The 20,559-nt window shown below is 40.9% G+C and overlaps 2 protein-coding genes and 1 long non-coding RNA gene across 5 annotated transcripts; 2 read left to right on the top strand and 1 right to left on the bottom strand.

Annotated features, from left to right (window-relative positions):
* Positions 1-704: 704 nt before the first annotated feature.
* Positions 705-1,984, bottom strand: LOC103701853 (phospholipase A2-alpha-like). Its single transcript, XM_008784060.6, has 4 exons — positions 1,641-1,984; positions 1,485-1,542; positions 1,243-1,368; positions 705-1,097 (listed from the first exon to the last, which is right to left on the bottom strand). The coding sequence occupies exons 1-4, from the start codon at positions 1,761-1,763 to the stop codon at positions 922-924; spliced, it is 483 nt and encodes a 160-aa protein (XP_008782282.4). The 5' UTR covers positions 1,764-1,984; the 3' UTR covers positions 705-921.
* Positions 1,985-6,770: 4,786 nt separating this feature from the next.
* On the top strand, positions 6,771-10,957 carry LOC103701913 (transcription factor bHLH30-like). 3 transcript variants are annotated; one of them, XR_015972224.2, is made up of 4 exons: positions 6,771-8,283; positions 9,055-9,518; positions 10,289-10,383; positions 10,674-10,957. XR_015972224.2 is itself a non-coding variant. In XM_039130115.3 (3 exons), exons 1-3 carry the CDS (start codon positions 7,600-7,602, stop codon positions 10,675-10,677), a joined length of 1,152 nt encoding a protein of 383 aa, XP_038986043.1. In that variant the 5' UTR covers positions 6,772-7,599; the 3' UTR covers positions 10,678-10,957. The 3 variants fall into 3 exon arrangements, 2 of the variants coding, with proteins under 2 accessions (XP_038986043.1, XP_038986042.1); XM_039130115.3 differs by lacking the exon at positions 10,289-10,383 and having other exon boundaries at positions 6,772-8,283; XM_039130114.3 differs by having other exon boundaries at positions 6,772-8,283; positions 10,289-10,957.
* Positions 10,958-16,157: 5,200 nt separating this feature from the next.
* LOC148700482 (uncharacterized) lies at positions 16,158-18,342 on the top strand. Its single transcript, XR_015972223.2, has 2 exons — positions 16,158-17,849; positions 17,927-18,342. It is a non-coding gene; the product is annotated as an uncharacterized LOC148700482 (long non-coding RNA).
* Positions 18,343-20,559: the final 2,217 nt, after the last annotated feature.

The following is a 20,559-nucleotide window of genomic DNA, read 5'->3' as shown; positions in this document are numbered from 1 at the left end:
GCGAGAGTGCCTTTCTGATGGACACATGCCCCAGGTACAAAGATTCCACCAGCTCATTATATGAGATTTCTTACCACGTTTACCTAACAAAGTCCAATCCCTGGCGTTTCAACAATGCTCTTTTTTAATCTTCGTAGATCTCCAATGCTCTTTAAGCAGTTTAAATGGACCATCGCCCAACGAATCTTTGCTTGCTTTGTCGTTTTCACAAGCAAAAATTAATATTCCATGCAGTGAGAGTTAAATTCAAATAACCTAGGGAGTACAATCATAGACTTGGTATCCAAAAACGGCTTTGGATGACTAAAAAATCAAGGGTGGAAAACAGAAGTAAAGAAACTAATTGAGATCATTTGATAAATATCAATATCCACGAAAGAAAGAAACAAGGATAACAGCAGAACACCACCATCTCCAAGCAACTAAGGACCCAAGATTGTCTTCCAAATTGTAACAACTAAGAACCTCACATACTTTTCTCGTTTAAATCTTGACGTTCTTGTCAGACTAAGAATTCAAATTCATTCAAATCTAATCACAAGCACCATGATCGGCTTTCTTAGTCCACATAAGTTATAGATCATGTCTTCTCTGATATCATTTATAACAATTCAGAATCTCACCTAAAATGACTAACCGGAAGATATTGTTTGGATCTTTAATCTCATATAAATATATAATATCTATCCAATAAATAATCGATATGAAACTAAATACACGTTCATACGGATTGTCAAACATACCGTGATCCCAAAAGAACATCAACAGCAATTTCAGAGAAAGCATTAAAAAAAAAAAATCACCGCCTGTCCGGGACAAAGAGACCGCCTTATCATACAATTGGCATAAGATTACAAATAGAGCCAATGCGATGGACTCAGAAAAGGACAACAAATCCAGAGCATCATCACATACCATCTGCTATGGCTTGTGAACAATCCTCCCAGCTAACAAGGCAGCCTCTATCACCAGGGTGATCACATCCACCACCTCCTCCACCATGCACTTGTTCCCCTTAAACGTGCCCTTGCCGGCTTCCCTCACCTCCGCCATGCAGTTGAGCAAGTTCTCGTTGCACTCCACGTTCAAGTAGTCATCTTTATCCCCACCGCCATTTCCACACGCACCAACCACCCATTAAAACAACAAATAGGCGACACCAAACGCACACCATGAGTTAGGAATGGAAGGAGCGAAAAAAAAGATGAAAAGAGGAAAAAAAATGCCGGGGGGAGAACAAACTGTGCTTGGATTGGACGCAGTTGTCGTGGGTCATGCAGCAGGCATCGAGAGCATCGCATGGCTTCTCCCCTGGGCAGCCGCTGTATAAAATCCCGCAGTATTTTCCATACTTAAGCAATGGAGGCACTTTGATTCCAATTTCGTCCCAAAAAAGAAACAAACAAAAAAAACATAATCTTAGTAATTCATCAAGAAAACTTTCGCCAGAATTATATTGAAAGATGAAAGAGAAGAGCCCTCACCGTTGCAGTCCTGCGACTCGCACGTTCTGCTGCACTGCTGCTGCTGCTGCTGCTTAATCTGTGGAACAAATAAAACAGATAAAAATGTGAAGTAATGAACAGAAAGAATAACAAAAGGAAAAGAAGAGGGTTGTTTTATATTTTTATAGTGCAGACCACGGCGATGCCGGAGTTAACAGACTGGATGCCGACGGTGAGAGCGTGCACAGGGGTAGTCGAGATGAGAAGAGCGACAAGGATGGCTAACTTCAGCGACTGATGCCTTTTTCCTCCATCCATCTCCTCTGCCCACTGCTCAAACTCGCAGGAGAGAAACAGAGGAGGAAGAAACCAGATGCCCTGAAAGTTTAGCGCTTGGTTTTCGCCAATGGCGCTGATTTTATGGAGGAAAAGTGTGGAAGAATGGGGGATTTGGGGGTCTGGGGAAGGGGCAACTGAGGGGCCTTGGAGGGGTTGGTCCCTTGTCCTGTGCGGCTCGTGACGAAGCTGCTGTCTTCTAGCTCACGGGTTGCCATCAGACAACGCATTTCTTTATCAAATCGGATGGTAGGATGAGTCGCTTTAGAATGATGTGGCGTTGATACGCGAAGGAATATCTCAGGATGGTGCTACTCGTGTGGAATTCTTCAAGAAGGGATCCACCCAACGGTATAAGATAAATATCTTCTGGGTATGATATTGACCGAGAATGCACCAATCTTGGTTTTTATATTATTTTCAAAGATTTGTTAAGCTGCAGCAGTTTGAGTTCACAAATCATGGAAACGGACATCATAACAAAGAAATTCAGATGATGAAGATAATCTGACTTCGTTGCTTCTAGTAGATATGTTTCATGGCGTTCAGGTTGGGCGTGTCACTAAAGTTACAGCTAGTGTTTAGATGTGGATAGGGCTGTCAACCGGCCAGGTAAGACTTGGTACAAGGTGACCCCCAAGATGGCCTAGGATTTGAAGAATCAGGTCCAAGCACAAAGGGCCGAACAGGCCTGCTCCTTGGAAGACATTATTAGATGGACCAGGTCCGATGGACCACGTTCAGTGGGCCGGTCCAAATCCAGGTAATGTGAGGAGTGACTATTGGACTGGTCCGCTGGACCTAGTCCAACTAATAATTTCTCATTTCGGCTAAAGTTCCATTATAAGAGCTTGGATTACAAGTCATAAATAGCTTCAGCTTTTCTAGGAATTACTGAGAAATTTTGTTATCATAGGCCATTTGCACAGAGAATTTTAGTTTCATAAATTTGACAGTCGCAAGAAAACAAGATAGAAGTAGCAATTTATGCTTTTTTATTAGAGCCATGATGAACGAGGCTATAGCTAAAAGTTGTAGTAGTCCTTTCCCTTGGCCTTTAAAACATGGGTTGCCTGGCCTCTTCTAAACTAGTTTGAATGAAATGAAAGATGAATATTGGAGAACCTGGGCGTTCTTGACTAGATAATAACTTGTTTCTAGCAAACGGTGTGGAAGTTGTTATAAGTTCAGGTGGAGGCTGTAAGCAATTTCTTCGCTTGTCCTTTGAGCCTTTAGGTATTTGGAATTACCAGATCATTAATATGATTTCCCACCACACTACTTGAAGCAAGAACAAGGATTTGGCTAGGACCTATCAAGCATCAATGGGAGCAGATGGGCCAGAACCTTTTACATCTCGTTGGCTGGGTTTTGCGCTGCCCTGTTGACAAGTTTGGACGCACGTATCCAAGGCACAACCCGTTAGCACAATAGCATCCCTTGCTGTTAAAACCTTACACCACGAAATTTTGAAACCTTAGAAATGCTGATAGAAACATTTACTCGAGATTAGGGTTTGAAATGAAGGCTCCATCCTCTAGTTATGAAATGGGCAATGGCCCAATGATCATTCCTCTCTTCTTAACTGAGGTTTTGAGTTCAAAATTTGGAATATTTCCTCAAAAAATTGGGTCCCCCCCCCCCCTCCCCCCCAACCTTCTACACATTTGTGTGCGTGTTTGTGTGTGTGTGTACACACAGAGAGAGAGAGAGAGAGAGAGAGAGAGAGAGAGAGACACACATACACACAAACACGCGCGCGCACGCACACACACACACACACATATATATATATATATATATATAAGTTGGATTGCGCATTTTATGATAATTCATTGAATGCAAAAAAGGAGTCAATAGTTCAAAATTGATGACAAACCATCCGAACTCAACTGTAAATAAGATCACACGTAGAAATAAAGTTCACGAGTTTTGATGGTCTCTAGCCTAATCATTAAGTAAGTATTAAAATGTAAAGATTTTAATTATCTTATTTATATGGACTTAGGATTTGATTGTATCTTTTTTTGGTTGTCAACAATTCTACCTTCAGAGTAGGTGTTTAGTTATTGATAAAGAATACTGCTTGGCTGTATAGTGCAAAATTTCTTATGGTGCTCTAAATATTGCAATAAGATAGCAAAAACGGTGAAGTCGAGATGGCAGCACACACCTGGGCAAGAACATATCATATCAATGGGCCGGTCCAAATCTTGGTAATGTGATGAACATATTGGACCGGTCCAAATCTTGGTAATGTGATGAACATATTGGACCGGTCCACTGGATCTAGTCCATCTAATGATTTCTCATTTCGGCTAAAGTGTCATTAAAACAGCTTGGATAACAAGTCATAAATAGCTTCAGCTTTTCTAGTAATTACTAGGAAAATTTTGTTATCATAGGCCATTTGCGCATAGAATTTTAGTTTCATAAATTTGACAGTCGCAAGAAACAAGATAGAACTAGCAATTTATGCTTTTTTATTAAAGCCATGATGAACAAGGCTATAGCTAAAAGTTGGAGCAGTCCTTTCCCTTGGCCTTTAAAACACGGGTTGCCTGGCCTCTTCTAAACTAGTTTGAAGGAAATGAAAGATGAATATTAGAGAACCTGGGCGTTCTTGAGTCTTGACTAGTGATGATAATAACTTGTTTCTAGCAAACGGTGTGGAAGTTGTTATAAGTTCGGGTGCGGGTTATAAACAATTTCTTCTCTAATTTCTTTGCCTTTGAGCCTTTAGGTATTTGGAATTACCAAAGCATTAATACGATTTCCCACCACACTACTTGAAGAAAGAACAAGGATTTGGCTAGGACCTATATCAAATGGGCCAGAAAGCAGGTCAAAGTTTACATCTGGCTGGTTGGGCTTTCACTCGGCCTTGTTGATAATTTGGACGCACTTATCCAAGGCCCAACCCATTAGCACAATAGCATCCCTTGTGGTTAAAACCTTTACACCTTGAAATTTGGAAACCTTAGAAATGCTGATAGAAACATTTACTCGGGATTAGGATTTGAAATGAAGGTTCCATCCTCGCCCAATGATCGCTCCTCTCTTCTTAACTTAGGTTTCAAGTTCAAAAATTGGAATATTTCCTCCCCCCCACCTTCTACACACTCGTGTGTGTGTGTGTGTGTGTGTGTGTGTGTGTGTGTGTGTGTGTGTGTGTGTGTGTGTGTGTGTGTGTGTGTGTGTGTGTGTGTGTGTGTGTGTGTGTCTCTCTCTCTCTCTCTCTCTCTCTCTCTCTCTATATATATATATATATATATATATAAGTTGGATTGCACGTTTTATGATAACTCACTGAATGAAAAAAAGGAGCTAATGGTTCAAAATTGATGACAAACTATCCGAACTCAAGATCCGAACTGAAGGTCCAAGTGTAAATATGATCTACACTGCAAAAAATAGGTAGAAATAAAGTTCACGAGTTTTGATAGTCTCTAACCTAATCATTAAGAAAGTATTAAAATGTAAAGATATTAATTATCTTATTTATATGGACTTAGGATTTGATTGTATCTTTTTTTGGTTGTTAATAATTTTACCTCATCAAAATAGGTGTTTAATTATTGATAAAGAATGTCGTTTTGCTGTATAGTGCAAAGTTTCTTATGGGCCTCTAAATATTGCAATAAGATAGGAAAAAGAGTGAAGTCGAGACGGCAGCACGCACATGTACAAGAATGTATCATATCAAACCACCAAGAGTTAAGTTGGCTCAAGTCACAATTATATCTAAGATATTTAGTAGAATTTATAAATTTTTTTAAAAAAATTATTGACAATATCCAGAAGGAATTATGTTGGAGAATTTATTGATGGTGATGTTTCAAGCTTGGAAGGGATGGACCACATGCGGGCATGATTGGCACTTAGGCATGATTAACCACGCAATGCGAACCCCACTTCAATGCAAAGAAGGAGATAAATAGTTCATATACATTCTCCGTTTTTGCCAAGTTAACAAGGTAAGAGCACTTGGGAGGTAATGATCAAATAAAGTTAAGAGAACCATCAATAGTCGATTGCATGGAACCACTTGTAGAGAGACGGAGAGATACAAAAGTGATATAAAGAGAATTAAGAATCCTGATCCCAGCAAGGGGCTCATAAGGGGCTTAGATCCTATAACACCATAGGATCTAAGCCCCTTAGGTGATTGATGATTGGTTGAATCACAACATACCACATCCTATAACATCATCTTTGTTATTTCGAGAATTTGTTAGGATCCTCCCTAGTATATCAGACCATCTGTGCATCTCACAATGGTTGTGATTGGATGGGCCAGCTTGTACAGTATCACAAGACAGTATTTCATGCACCAGAAGAGGCCCAATCCAATTATCATCACCATGCGGATGGACACACACAAAAAGATCGGACGTCTCCGATTCATGTCCGAACTGGAGAGAATCCACACTGAACTTTTGAAGAATTCTATAAATCCATATGTGAGGACCGTGGTGCTTTCCAATGCCATTGTCCCAGCGACCGCTGACCAGTATGGTAATAACGACGTAATGAATTGGCACCACGAAACAAAAACTACACAAGATTCGGTGCGAGATACGCGGAGACAGAATGAACTTGGAGAGAAGGGGGAAAAAAAAAAAAAGGGAAAAAGAGAAGCACCACTAATTAGAAACATAAAAAGATGCTGTGATACTGCATGCGTTGAATCGATCTCCATGATAGCCACGATATGGGAGGAGGAGGAGGAGGAGGAGGAGGCAAGGGCGGGAGGCATAAATGCCTCGAGCAGCCCACGTCAGCAAAGCGTGGCTGTGACATCATCATCAAACCGTCCTTTCATTCCATTCTCTCTCCATCCCTCGCGGGCGCTTGCGCTTCGCCTGTGGTGGTGGCATCATTCGGATCTTTGAATGGGGAGAGGCAAAAGGGATAAAAGAGCAGGCCGGGGGGGGGGGGGGGGGGGGGGGGGGACCGAATCGAGTGCAGGTGCGCGACCACCGAAACCATAAGGGTCCGAAAGCGGCATACAAAACCCAGGCCAAAAGGCCCCATCAGACCCACTCGCGCGCTCCTTCCCACCTTTACCGAAAAGCATATAAAATCCCATGGACACTGAGAGGGAGAGGGAGAGAGAGAGAGAAAAAAAAGAAGAGTTAGAGAGAGCAGAGAAAAGCCTAGAGGTGTAGGAAGAAGAAGGGAGCATGAAGCAAAGATGGCTGAGATTATGTTACTGAAGCCAGCCAAGCCAAAGTGAGAGGAAGAGAGAGAGAAGGGGAGGAGTGTATTGCAAGACACAATGATTACGTGGTTTTAGGGAGGGCAGGAGGGGAGGCGTGGAACTGGAAAGCAGAAGGTTGGGGTGGGGTGGTGCAGAACGTGGGTCTTGACCGAGGTGGACCTGCATCCAATTTTTGGATCTCTTTTCACCGCGTCAGGCCTGGTCGGCTCTATTTCTATGATCGGCCATCGCCGTGCTCCCTTTTGCCCCCTCGCTCTCTTTTCTTGCTTCTGTCGCCGTAGCAGCAGCGGAGCGTAATTATAATATCTCCGAGAGGGGCGGTGCCGAAAAGAGAGAACCCCTCCCAATATGGGGAATCGGCGAGCGAATCGCGTAGAAGGGAAGTAAAAGACCCCGGGCAGAGTGGAGTAGCTAGCTTATACGACTCCCCCAACTACGGATAAATAGAGAGCCCAATTCTATCTAATCCCCGGAAGGATTAAAAGGAGAAGAAGGGGAGCTAGGGAAACAAGAAGGACCGTAGCAATTTTTATGTTGTAATAGCTTAGAGAAGGAGAGAGGGAGAGGAAAGGGACGTAAGTTTGGGTCGAAGAGATGGAAAATAATGGTGATGGTTCTTCTAGCAAGATCCACGAATTCCAAGGCTATCAGGAGGAGGAACAGCAGCAGCAACAATACAACAATAACAACATGAGCAACCATATTGGTGGTGGTGGAGGAGGTCAGGGCTTTGTCTTTCCAGATGAAGCTGCTGCTGCTGCTGCTATTGGTGTTGTTGGTGCTGGTGGTAGTGTTGCTTCTTCTTCTATTCTGCCATGGCCACTACCTCCTATACATCCCTTAAACTCGACTCAGTTTGCGCCATCCAATTTAGTTCGAGATCAGAATCAAGGGCAGTTCTTTCCTTCTCTCCCGCCACTCCCTCCGCCGCCGCCTCCTTCCTCTCCCTTCTATGGCGACTTGTACGCACGGCGGGCCACGACGGCTCTACAATTTGCTTACGGTGGTGCTGGCCTCGGCTCGTCATCGGATCCTTCGGGTTTGGGTGGTCTTTACATGGGGATGGGGTCCGAGGCACTGGCTCGCGGCGGAGGGGTGTCTCCTTTGTCGGCCTTCGGAGGCCTTCATGCAGAGTTGGGTAAGTTGACACCGCAGGAGATCATGGACGCCAAGGCACTTGCGGCTTCCAAGAGCCACAGCGAGGCCGAGCGCCGGCGGCGCGAGCGCATCAACGCCCATCTTGCTAAGCTGCGCAGCTTGCTGCCCAACACCACCAAAGTAAGCGCTGCATTAATTAGATATATTTCATTCATGGTCCATATATCCTTCTCAATTCCCACGCAATCCTCTCATTTATAATTCCCATAAATTGGTCACGCGTCTCTTATCTTTGTCTCTATATACATCACCACTTCAATAGAAAGAATCTTTTGAGATGCACCAGGAGATTCAGGGCTTAAAAACATGACTAGCAGTGCAACTCCTCCTAATATCTATTCAGGTTGCTTAGCTTGTTCCTACTTAGAATCCTCACTTCTTTTTGGGCAGCCCATAGAGTGTGGAGAAGAGATAGGAGTGGACCGTAGAGGGACAAAGGATGGAGAGGAGCCGCCCTTTTGACGTGAAAAAGAGGAACCAGGGGAGGAATAGTCCAGAAAAAGGCTTGCTTCGGAATAGCTTCTGCTGGAGAGGAGTGCTACTAAGAAAGACAAACATGCGCACTCTGTCAGATAAAAAGAGAAGCACTTACCAGTGGCTTCTTGTCCACCCACCCAACAAATCCCACTCCCATGTGGAAGCGTGCGTGCAAGCACCTCTATAGGACTAAGAGCTGACCACTCCTCCCTTCTCACCTCTATAGGCAATAATAGTATTAAATTCTTCATGTGAATCCCACTTCCCTTCTCTTTTACCTCCCCTTTCTTTGTCAAGTTCAGCACCGACCCTCCTCATCCCGCTTCTTTTATGTTCTCCTACTTTTTTCCAGTCCACAGCTCATTACCTACCCACTTCCAATTTTTTAACATTTTGTAGTTACTATTCTTGTAGACAGACAAAGCCTCCCTGCTTGCGGAGGTGATCCAGCACGTCAAGGAGTTGAAGCGGCAGACGCTTGAAATCGCCGAAGAGAGCCCGCTGCCGACCGAATCCGACGAGCTCACAGTTGATGCCGGCAGCGATGAGGATGGCAGATTCATAGTGAAGGCCTCGCTGTGCTGCGATGACCGCTCGGATCTCCTTCCAGACCTTATCAAGGCACTGAAGGCTCTCAGGCTTCGCACACTTAAGGCCGAGATCACCACCCTCGGCGGCCGTGTCAAGAATGTGCTCGTCATCACCGGGGAGGATGACGCTGACCATCAGCAGCAGCAGCAGCAGCAGCAGTCCATTGCCTCCATCCAAGAAGCACTGAAAGCGGTCATGGAGCGGGCGGCGGCAAGTGATGAGCCGTCCTCGGCCGGAGGTATCAAGCGGCAGCGGACCACCAACCTCTCTACCATACTTGAGCACAGGTCTATTTAACTCAAACAAAACATATATATACATAGTAATATAAGATTGTAACTAGAAGTATATCTCTCTCAATCTTTTTTTCCATGAAGGGTTTAGAATAGTAATTATATATACTGTCGTATTGTTTGGTGCCTGTCTGCTGGTCAGAAGGGGGAGGGTTTTGGTTTTACTGTTTGTGGGATTGCAGTGATGGAGAAAGGGGAGGTTGGGCCTAAGCCGGAAAGGGTTGGGGTGGATCTTTTTCGTGAGAAGGGATGGGGGGGACAATAAATACTCTGATTGAGACATAGCGGGAGTTAATGCTATTAACGATGGATGGATACTGGACGAGCAATATGGGGCAATGCTTCCCGTGCTGGCTTTGGCCTCTGCAAGACGTGCAGTCGACTCTCTTTTGGTGGGTTTGCTTGGTAGTTTGGGGCCCGTCATGGGACGTCCGCATCGATCCAAGGCGCCGTGCATGACGTAGAATCCAAGGCATGCAGCTCCCGTGTGGATATCCACTGGAGAATCTGAAGAGGAAAAAGAGGTTGGAGCTCGGGGTTCTGTAATCCTTCGTTGCTCAAGTTTCTTATGGTGTTGAAGGTGCCTGAGTTCAATATTTTTCAGCCAACCATATTTAGATTGTGGGTCCTAGGCTTGTTTTAGAGAGTGCAAGCATGTATTTAGCTCTAGAAATGTTGCTATTCTTGTAATCGAGTCTCTCTCTCTCTCTCTCTCTCATTCTCTCTCTCTCATTCCTTTCCTCATTTACGGTCTTTGACTACAGCTTCTGGAAGTCTCCACGCTGAGGGGTAATGGCTACTGAAAGACTGAAAGATTGTAGCGTTTGGAATGTGGAACTAACATTGCATGCGAGCAATGGTAGGATGTCGTATTGGTGTTTTTCCTTTTGGGTGTGCGAAAAAGAAACATGAGAACAGACTCTAGTTACTGTTTAGTAAGTTCTTTTTGGTTGGAGAGAGCATTCTCTTTTGCCCTAGTTGTGACCGTTGTTGGCAGCATTTTGAAGGGACATGGCCAATTCTATATTGAGATTGCATGCGAGCAGTATATATGTGATAGAATCTTTTCTTTTCTTTTGTTCTCTGGGGTTAAGATCGCAAAAATATAACAGTTATTGAACTGCAAAACTGATGAGAGGTGAATATCAGATGAGCGAAATGGAGAAGGGACAGAAGCACGAGCACAAAGGTGCATGGAAGGAGTTGATCAAGAGTACAAGTTTGTGGCTGATCCAAGCAACGGGAGATAGAGAAAGCATTCAAAGGGTAGAAGGTCTGAAAGTGAGCAAAGCAAGCGGCAGAGCTCTGTAAAGGGTAATGTGGCAGGTCCACTTCCTGTGGCCAATAGAAGAGCTGCTTGTTTGAATGCTACTTTAATGAGTTTGGCCAAGAGTTGTTCCCTTCTGTTATGTTGCAATATAAATTGATCTACAGCTCATCCAGATAATTCTAAATTACTAACAGATTGTTTGCAGGTGAAGCTTTACCCTATAAAATTTCATTATAATATTATGATTTCAGAGGATATAGGGAAGCAAATTTATAACTCAAGTACCACATTGTGCACCAGATGGGATCGATCTCTTTAAAGAACAGTACTGCCATTTCACTTTTATATCATGTGTTGCCATCTATCAACTGATAAGAGCTAGCTTTACACCAGCTTTCTGGATGGCATTTTTTCTTTTTTTTTCTTTAAAATATGTTTCTTGAGATCATATCAATATTCTTAGCATGCTTCACACCTTCCAGATTTGCTTATTATTGGAACAGTGGGCCTTAAATGTGCAGGAATACTTTGCAATTCGATGATGCTAGTATATATCTGAAATGCTAAGATTGCACGATTCAAACTTTTATTGAAAATTTGATAAATCTTTAAATAGATTCTTTAGTAAAATGTCATTGGCATTGTCTAATTGTTAAAACTTAAGTCTAATTGCTTTTATCTTATGGCTTCATAGAGAAACTAGTTGCTTCTATTGTTCTTTTTTGAGAAAGGGGGAGGGAAATCCTACTCAATTCATTGAGATAGTGAAAAGAAAAGTACAAACTCGTTGCTTCTGTTATTTATTTTCTCTGATCTGCCATGTTTCAATAATCAGACTCAATTCTAGAATCCAGCCCCACTCTTTTGCTCATACATGTATCCTGTAGAAGTTTGTTGCAGATCGTTGTGTGAATGTTATGTGTAAGACCTGGTGAGCTTACATAAAATTGAAAAGTAATATATAAAGTAGAGGTGGAGGGGGAGGGAGATATATCACTAGAAAAATGAAAAAGAATGTTTTTTATTGAAGAAGTAAATAAGTAATATGATTATATTAAAATATGGAACCATGGAGATAAAGAGAGGATGATAGATGGAGAGATAAAACACTTTTTTTTTCCATTCCATCATTTCTTGTTACTTACATAATAATTTATTAAAGGATTTTATATTTATATACCCTATAAATGACTGATAATTACTACTATTCAAAAGTCACAGCTATTAAATAAATCATACAATCTTTTTTCTCAGTCAAAAAAAGGTCATAGAACCTAAGAGACACTTCTTGAAAACTCCAAAAAAAACATATTTCATGAATATATACTATACTATAAAGATCTAAGTTACGCGTTAACACGTACTTCTCTGGATTTGGTTTAATATCTAAATTAGCTCATAGATATTGGTAGATCTTTCATGTATGGACTCAACCAAGATAGCTAAAGCATAAGCAATAAAGATTTCATGGTTGAAAATTGCATTCCGGCTATAATAGTGTTCTAGGACAAAAATCTCTATGAGAAATTTAAAGCTTCTTGTACACAATTTTCATGGTATCACACAAATATATTCAAAGCTCGACGATATTGAAAATTGTTCAGTTGCATCTTTGAAAATAACCCTTAATTAAGGGTTTCACCTTCAAAATTCCTCTGATCTTTATCATTTCTTGCAAAGATCGACTATTTGATGGATGTTTTTCTCTTTGACAGTCACTTTGAGAGCCTATTTATAGGGAAAGATGTAATGTATCATAACAGTCGCTTTGACATGTCGCTGCATGGAGAAACAATGCGATATCTTTCGGTCTGAAAGCTGATTGTATTTGTTTCGAGACTTTCGACATATTGGAATTGTTAGCAAATTCTTGTTTTTGACCTGCTGTGTAATGTAGAAGATCTGGTATCTGCCGAGACAATCACCTTCTGAAAAAACAAATGATAACAACTTCCCCAGTGTCAAATATCTGTGTCCTTCCATAGTGTCAGGATGACTATTATTTGGCATTGCCTATTTAGCCAAAAATTTGCTGATGCTTTCGAAGTACCAAATGCGAATGCATTGTTGTGTGGAACTCACTCATCATATTTAGAGAAGTTAATGATCTTTCCTTGTATGAATACCAGCTAAATATGTGTAAGTGATCAATATCAATGTTCACTGCATTGGGCATTTTTCAAGTCACATCTAAGCTTTATATTTGCTCGACTACACTGTCAGACATGCAATACCTGGCTTAAGATGATATAATTAATTGCAATGACGGGCCTCAGCATTTGCCAATTCCTCATTCTAATTGATGGGGCATTTTGATTGTGCTTGAATTTCTATGGTCGTTAAAATTATGTGGTATTTTGTTTCGACTTGTTGGGGGCTACAAAAATCTTGCACAGATTGACTTTGAGAAATATATGTTTCAAAATATGATTCCAACTTAGAGAATTCAGATCGAGGTTGGTCTTCTATGATCTTCTTCAGAACCATATGCTTAATGTTTCCTATGCTTGCTACATTGCATAAATTTCAAAAATGCCCCCTCTTGACAAATGATCAATTCTTATCTAAGTTTGGACCTTTAGTATCTTTCAGATAACACGGCCAGATAAGGTGTGACTTGAATCTGATGGCTTACGCTTTCAAGGCCATATATGATTACGCCTTACCAATTTGCTGAAAGAATATTAGTGAAACGCCCTCTATCAGTTGATGATTTCAACAATGCTGGTGACTAAGATCTGGTAGTTTGTAAGGACGATTTTTAGAATGTGAACTGATTGTAGTCTCTATGATTATCTTCGATGCCACATAATTGCATTCCATTTTAAGTGACTTCGGTGGGAATTTCTTGAAATGCTCATGGCCAAGTCTAACACATTAAAATCTTATACTACGACCTTCAAACTTTCAAATGGTTATTCTGGTGGATCACCACTTTGATAATAAAATTTTAACTAGAGATAATCATCTTAGGACTAGGTAAAACTTATTATATTTTCTATAGCAATAACAAATCTGTAGATCAGCTTCTTTTGCGTTAGTCCTATGTCCAGAGTTATTTGAAGTTGGTACTGAAGAAGGAGAGTTGGTGCCAAGGAGAAATTTGGTGAAATGCGTTCTTGGTGCTCTTGATGGAGATGCAAGAGTTGGAAATGAAGGACGAACATGCAGCGGATGCAGAAAGTGCAAAGGATGTTATGGCAGGAAAGAACTGCAGACCTCCCTTAGAAGGTCCAAGACGTTTCAAAGCCTGCATCTTATGACAATGTTTCAATTCTTAACTTTTTCTAAGACTGTTAAGCTAGCTCTTTTGCTTCCCTTTAGTCTTGGCCCTTGGGGTTGCTATTGTAAATAGAAACATGGTGGAGGGCCACCTCTTTTCGAGAAAAGGAAAATAGTATAGGTGATACAGATTGTCATGTGATTTCTAAAATTACTCTAACAAGATCATGCTAATAAAAAAATATATATAAATTGATATAGGATCATGCTAATAAAGAAAAATATTTTGGGTGATATAAGTTGTTATGTGATTCCTAAAATTATGCTAACATCTTTCCTCAAACTCAAGATAGTACTGGAGGTGTCAACTTGAGTTTGGAAACTAGATCACGATGTACTTAGAACTGATGTAGCTAACATGGTGGTAGATTAAAAGCTGATATGGTAGCATATAGCATGATGTGGCTAAACACGAGATGTTATAGTAGTTCAGAAGCTGATGTAGTAAATTAAGAATCGATATAACAACTTAGAAGCCAACATGACAGACTGATGTATGTGACCGACGTGATGGACTGACATGTCTGTCAATGTGGCTAATTGACTTATCTGATGATGTGATAGCGAGAAAATACATAGAAAATAACAGTCGCAGCGAGGACAGAGCTCAGAGAGAAGGCAACTGAAGGTTGACGATCTTCATAGATGGAGGCACCATGGAAGAGGAGCATTGGTTAATTGACTTGTCTGATGATGTGGTAGCGAGAAGACATATAAAAAATAACAATTACAATAAGGACATAGCTTAAAGAAAAGGCAACCGAAGGTCGATGATTCTCATAGACAGAGGCACCATAGAAGAGAAGCAAGAGATTTCGCACTGGATAGTAAAAGAGCTGGAGGCAGCAAATAAAACCAGAGATAGAGAGAAAGGAACCGAGCCACGGTGACGAGAGACGACCGAAGATCTGAATCTAAGAAGAAAAGTAATAGAGATGAGCTACTGATCCAAAAGAAAACAAATGATCTTCAGATATTAATTTACCAGAAATAAAGGATATACAGAAAAATAGAGCATCTGTGGATCCACCGAAAAATACAGAATCTTTAAGTGTTGATTCACTCGAGATCAGAGACTGATAGATCGACAATGAGGATCTTTAAAACTTTTAGATATGGCAACGACGACTACAATAAAGACAGAAGAGATGCTGGCAGCAGATTAGGTGATCATTGGCTCTAATACTATGTTAAAATATTTGCCGAAGAAGACAAAAACAAAAAAAAAAAGAGGGAAAAATGATTTTATTTTTATGTTCTCTCGCATTCGGTATCTTAGGAGTTATATATACTCATCTATATATGCCATATAAAGAAAATAATGTAGGCTGATATATAATCATACTAACAAAGAAAAATATTATAAGTGGTACATGTTGTCATGTGATCCCTAAAATCACTCTAACAAGATCATACTAAAAAAGAAAAATAATATAGATTGATACGCTAATAAAAAAAAAATTTATGAGAATATTATATAATCTCTAAAATTATGCTAACAAATATTGTTTCAGGAAATGTTTGGCCGCTCACCACTTTCAGGCAACAGTGCTTTTGGAACAGAGGGCGCTCTTCTTGTGCTTCGTCCATTGTGCTGCACTCACTTTTTTTTGTTTTTTTGGTTTTTTTGTTGGAAGCCTTTGTGCTGGGAACCTCTGCACCCAGCAGCTCTAGTTAAGAGCTAATCTCTACCTGCACATTCTTCTCCCCAACTTCTTAATAAAAAATTTCCGGGGCCATTGCACCCTAGGGACTCCAAGGGACAAAAAGAGTTAACCGGCTTCACCAGCCCACAGCCCAAAAAAGAGTTAACCGGTTTGGATTGGGCTTATCAATAATTGAACCGTCGTCCGCTTTAACCACTCCAAAAAAATAATAATTAAAAAAAAATTACCTGCTTTTCAAGTCCCTCTTTATGTACGGTAAAAATTTTCTTTTTTAGATAAAACGAAAATTTCATCATAGCCTGGAGGGAAACCGATGCACTTAAAATCTTATCATATGTACGGCGGCCGTTCATTCTTTGGATTTTTTCCCATTTATAAAAAAATATCCCATGTACGTGACAAAAGCCCATCACATATTTTTAGTTGAAGGGCTGCCGGCGTTACATCGCTCCCTTACCCCCCTCTCCCCGGCGGCATCCATCTCCTCTTCCCCCTTGTTACATTTTTTGAACCACCAGAAGGCACCGAATAAGAAGGACGAGATAAAGAGAGAGAGAGACGGGCCATGTTTGCGTCGACCAACCTATGGGTTCTCCTCGGGCTGGGCCTCGCCGGCATCATCCTCATTACCCAGCGGCTGAAGCGTGCCATCAAACAGGATTTCGGGGCTGTTCGTCGAGCGGTTCGAGCTCCTCCCTCCCCCTCAGCCCGCCCCCCCATCCCTTGACCGGCCTCTCCTTCGCCGTGGCCGACGTGTAATCTTATCCTGCCCTTCCCCTTATCCTTCTTACTCCTTGTTCCAATCCTGTTTTCCCTCCCGTTTTAATCTTTGGTTGGTTTTCATCTCTCTGTTCTCGATTGAGTTCTGATTTGGTTTGATATTATGTTCCTTATTGTTCTGACGGATTCATAGTAGAGTTGCAGTGGTATAATGAGCTGAAAGTAAACCTACGGCTGGAGTTTAATCGATTCTTTAGGTGGTTTATAAGACGTTGCAAGATTAGTTGATTGTTGCTTTGATCCTAAACTAAAAGTAACTATAATTTGGTAATGCCAGCCGGCGTCGAGCGCTGTCTCCGTTATAGGGACATGTTGAAGCTAGCTACAAGAATGAGAAGTAATGGAATGGAAATATAAGTATGTTTATATCTTTTACTGTGTTGCAATAGAAATAATGTACCGCTTACTCTGTAACTTCTTTCTTTGTTGTTCTGAACAACTTCACCCTTGAAAAGCTTAGACAACTCAATCAATCCTGCAGCCCATGCTAAGAAATATTATTATTATTAAATCAAGGCTTCCTACCTGCTTTCTACAAAATTAACCTATAGGTGAAGACACCTGAATAAGATAGTCTTATGACGGTAATAGGGATTTTAACTCCCATATACATAAGCAAAATTTATAATGATAATTAGAAGAAAAGAGAGTGTTATCTTGTTCATAGCTTACTGCCCTTCTTCACTGCTAATTCCCTGGCTATAAAACCCAGAATGCCAAGTCAAGAACCCAGATAGGACATGTGAGATCTCTTTCTCCACATAATCTTTGAATCCCAATGACACATGCTTTTACAATCTTCTAGATGTAAGGCGTTTGTAATCTTGGGGCCAACCTATGAACCAATAACAAAACCACCGACCAATATCAAGTATGAGAACGGATATTTCCTCTTCACTGGGAGTTTTGTAAAATGTCAGCACATTCTGTCGTTTCCAAACAATCCACAAAGAGGCAGATGTTGTTACTTGTTATATAACTTGAGTGAGTATATTTATTATTACCTCATGTCCACTTGCTTGGATTTAAGTCATTGCTAAATCAACATGTTTCCTCTGAAATTTGATCTTGATCCACGATTTGTATTCTACTTTTCGTATTAGTGTCTTTTTGTTTGGATTTGACTGTTTTCTGTGAATTCCTGATCAAAATATGGTGAGATGGGGGTGCTTCATCTCTTGCAACTTGTTGCTTGCATTTTGCAGTAAGTGTCATGGCTGTTCTCTCTTCTGAAATATGTTAATACTTTTATATGAGAGCCTAACTAAGTGAAAGGAATGCAACATATCACAGTAATCGGGCTGCTGCATATCTGGAACTTGGGAGGTATTACATCATCTTTTGGGCTCTCTCTTATTCTATTATTCGCTTCATGATTGATGGATTTTGTTTTGTTTAACCAGTTACCTTCAAGCTGAAGCTGATTGCAGCACTGCCATTAGCCTTGATAAAAAGGTCAGTGATCTTGTATAGAACAACAATAAGTGGATTCAAGACTTGATATCGTAATGTAGTTCCTTGATCGAAGTTTGTTAAGTGATTATACAAAGCCGTAATCCTAAACCTTCTTTGTGCATTGGCTTTACCATGAGTTCCTAATCCTGCATATCGGAGTGTTTTATTGTTTTTTGGTGGGGGAAGGAGGGCCAAAGCCCATTAATTTTTAAGAGAGAAAGGAATGCAACAGTGAGCCGACCCCCCTAGTGGGGGGTCAAGAGTTACAAGCTAAGTTTACAGCTGGCAGTTAATTTTGTATTCATGCCATGACTGGACTGTGATTCCTCTAGTACTTCACCTAATGAAATTATTTGTGCATAAACTTCATTATGTTACATGTTTTTGGTAAGGGCTGCTTGATCTACATGAGCTTGTACATGGTTTTTGCCTTTAGAGCTGCCGGGCCTCAAGCGCCCTAAGCTATATCCATTTTTAGTCGGGCTTCGGGCCACACCTATGTAAATTTGCCCAAGCCCAGCCCATGATCAGCTCTAGTTGGATTGAATGTTTCTCTTCTTTTAGAGTGGACCCTCCACAAGATTGGTAGTGGGCTCCACAGGCCAGCAGGAAAGGCTGTGACTCAACATGCATGTGGGAAATTTTTGCCTAGCTTGCATAGGTTTGGCACAAACCTTGCTAATGTTTTGCACCTTTCCATGTTAAATTTGTGCTGTTATTGTAGATCATCTCTTTTGTATAAGCAGTTTTAAGGGTTTTTCTTTTTTTCGATAATGAGATGTTCATTTAATTGAGAAAGTCTACCTGATGTTCCATTGAAATAATATCTTACATATAGCAAATTTAGAGCTACACTTTCATTTTCAATCTTGTCAGTCCCTCCCGCATTTTCCCTCATTTTTTTTTTCTCATTCAGAATGTCAAAGCTTATTTACAAAGAAGAGCTGCACAGGAGATACTGGGCTATTACAGAGAGGCAATCGAAGGTCTCTCTGTGTGTGTGTGTGTGTGTGTTCTAAAAGCATGGGATGCTGCCCTTGCCATGGGCATGGAATCAGAATAGCTGAAATCACTATGTCGCTGAGTGCAAGACAGGTTGCCTGTTAAGCTTGCGCAAGTGGATTTGCGCATTCGCTAATTGGTTTGCTTAGCTTACCTTGCATCCAGAAACAAAGCTTTTTTCCAATTTACAAAAGAAATGTACGGGAGATGTCGTCGTTTAAATTTACGGAAATGCATGTAAGCTTTTGCCTCCTCTCACTCCTGTCTTGCAGATTTCAAATATGCACTTATTTTGGAACCAACCAACAAGACTGCAATCCGTGCTACTACTAGATTAAACAAGTTATTCCGGTCGATACCGCACTAGTAATTTGCAGAAGTGCAAATCACCCTCTTTCATGTTCCGAACTCAACATCTAGGTCCGCTACGTGACATGGCTACATACTTTCTAAGGTAAAATTCTAGAAAATATATAAGGCTAGCCGGGTCGTCAGAGACCCTGATAAATTTAGAGATGCATGTTGAGGCAGCACCCCAGAAAGCACTGACCACAGGAGTACAATTATTTATACAAAAAGCAGTACACGCCAAGGATGTTTAACCATAAGGTTTTGCTGGAGTATCCTTTATATTATTTTATAAAAAATTAAGAGATATCTTAGCCGTCCATAGGATAGAATATTTAAGATATTTTATCATTACGTATTGCCAAGTTACTAACAGGTTTCAGTCTCTCTATTTTTTTTATTCTTCTTCTAAAAAAAATTATTGTATTTTTATTTGTTGCCAGACTCTCTATTTTCTGTTTTTTTTTTAAAAAAAAAAGTTACTTTATAGTAGTCCTAGATGATCACGTAACTATGCAACGAGTCAATCAGTGACCAAATTCCGATATCAAGCGAGGAAAAAAAAATGAACTCCACTTGCTCATTGCCGTCAGACATCAGAAAAAGAGGTTTGCCGATGATTGAGTTATTGTCGCCGGGTTTTATGTGGATAATGGTCACTAGGAGTTGTTTGATAACGACATGATCTCGACGGCTTGACGCCGCAGCAGTGCCAAATTGCTATTCTCGATCGCGATGTCGGCTGCTTCGACTTGTCCTAAAGCTAAAAGCTTAAGCTTATGAAATAAAATATATTTGTTTATATATTTGATATTTCCTTAAACAGCTGTGGTGGAGGGTGGGAACTGGAAGAAGAATCCCTCAATCTATGCGGCTGAGAGGAAGCAATACTAGTCTTCGGCCTGGAAAATCTCCATCCCTGGTTTGACTTGGCTTCCGAACGGGAAGGCCTTTCAAAGAAGTAGCTAGGGAAGAAACGGACGGACATTCCCTTCATGCACGAACGGGTTGGTGTGGGCTCCATCCCACCACCCGTCAGTGGGTGGGAATGGACCACTGATACCAGTGTTGAATTTAGGATAGAATAATATGAGCATATGAAGTTAGGCATTCTTGGGAATGGTTTAATACTTGCAAGTTGGACCTTTGAATAGGCTATTATATTGATCAAAAATAACCAACTTGCATTAGCTCCAAATTTTCTGTCCTTGAACTGTGGAAGGAGCAACTA

The sequence above is a fragment of the Phoenix dactylifera genome, chromosome 12, assembly GCF_051530095.1.
Source record: "Phoenix dactylifera cultivar Ajwa chromosome 12, Ajwa_hap1_PhDact_Kaust_v1.1, whole genome shotgun sequence".
Taxonomy (NCBI): Eukaryota; Viridiplantae; Streptophyta; class Magnoliopsida; order Arecales; family Arecaceae; genus Phoenix; species Phoenix dactylifera.
The sequence above is the reverse complement of the archived record's forward strand: the minus strand, read 5'-3'. Positions and strand labels throughout refer to the sequence as shown.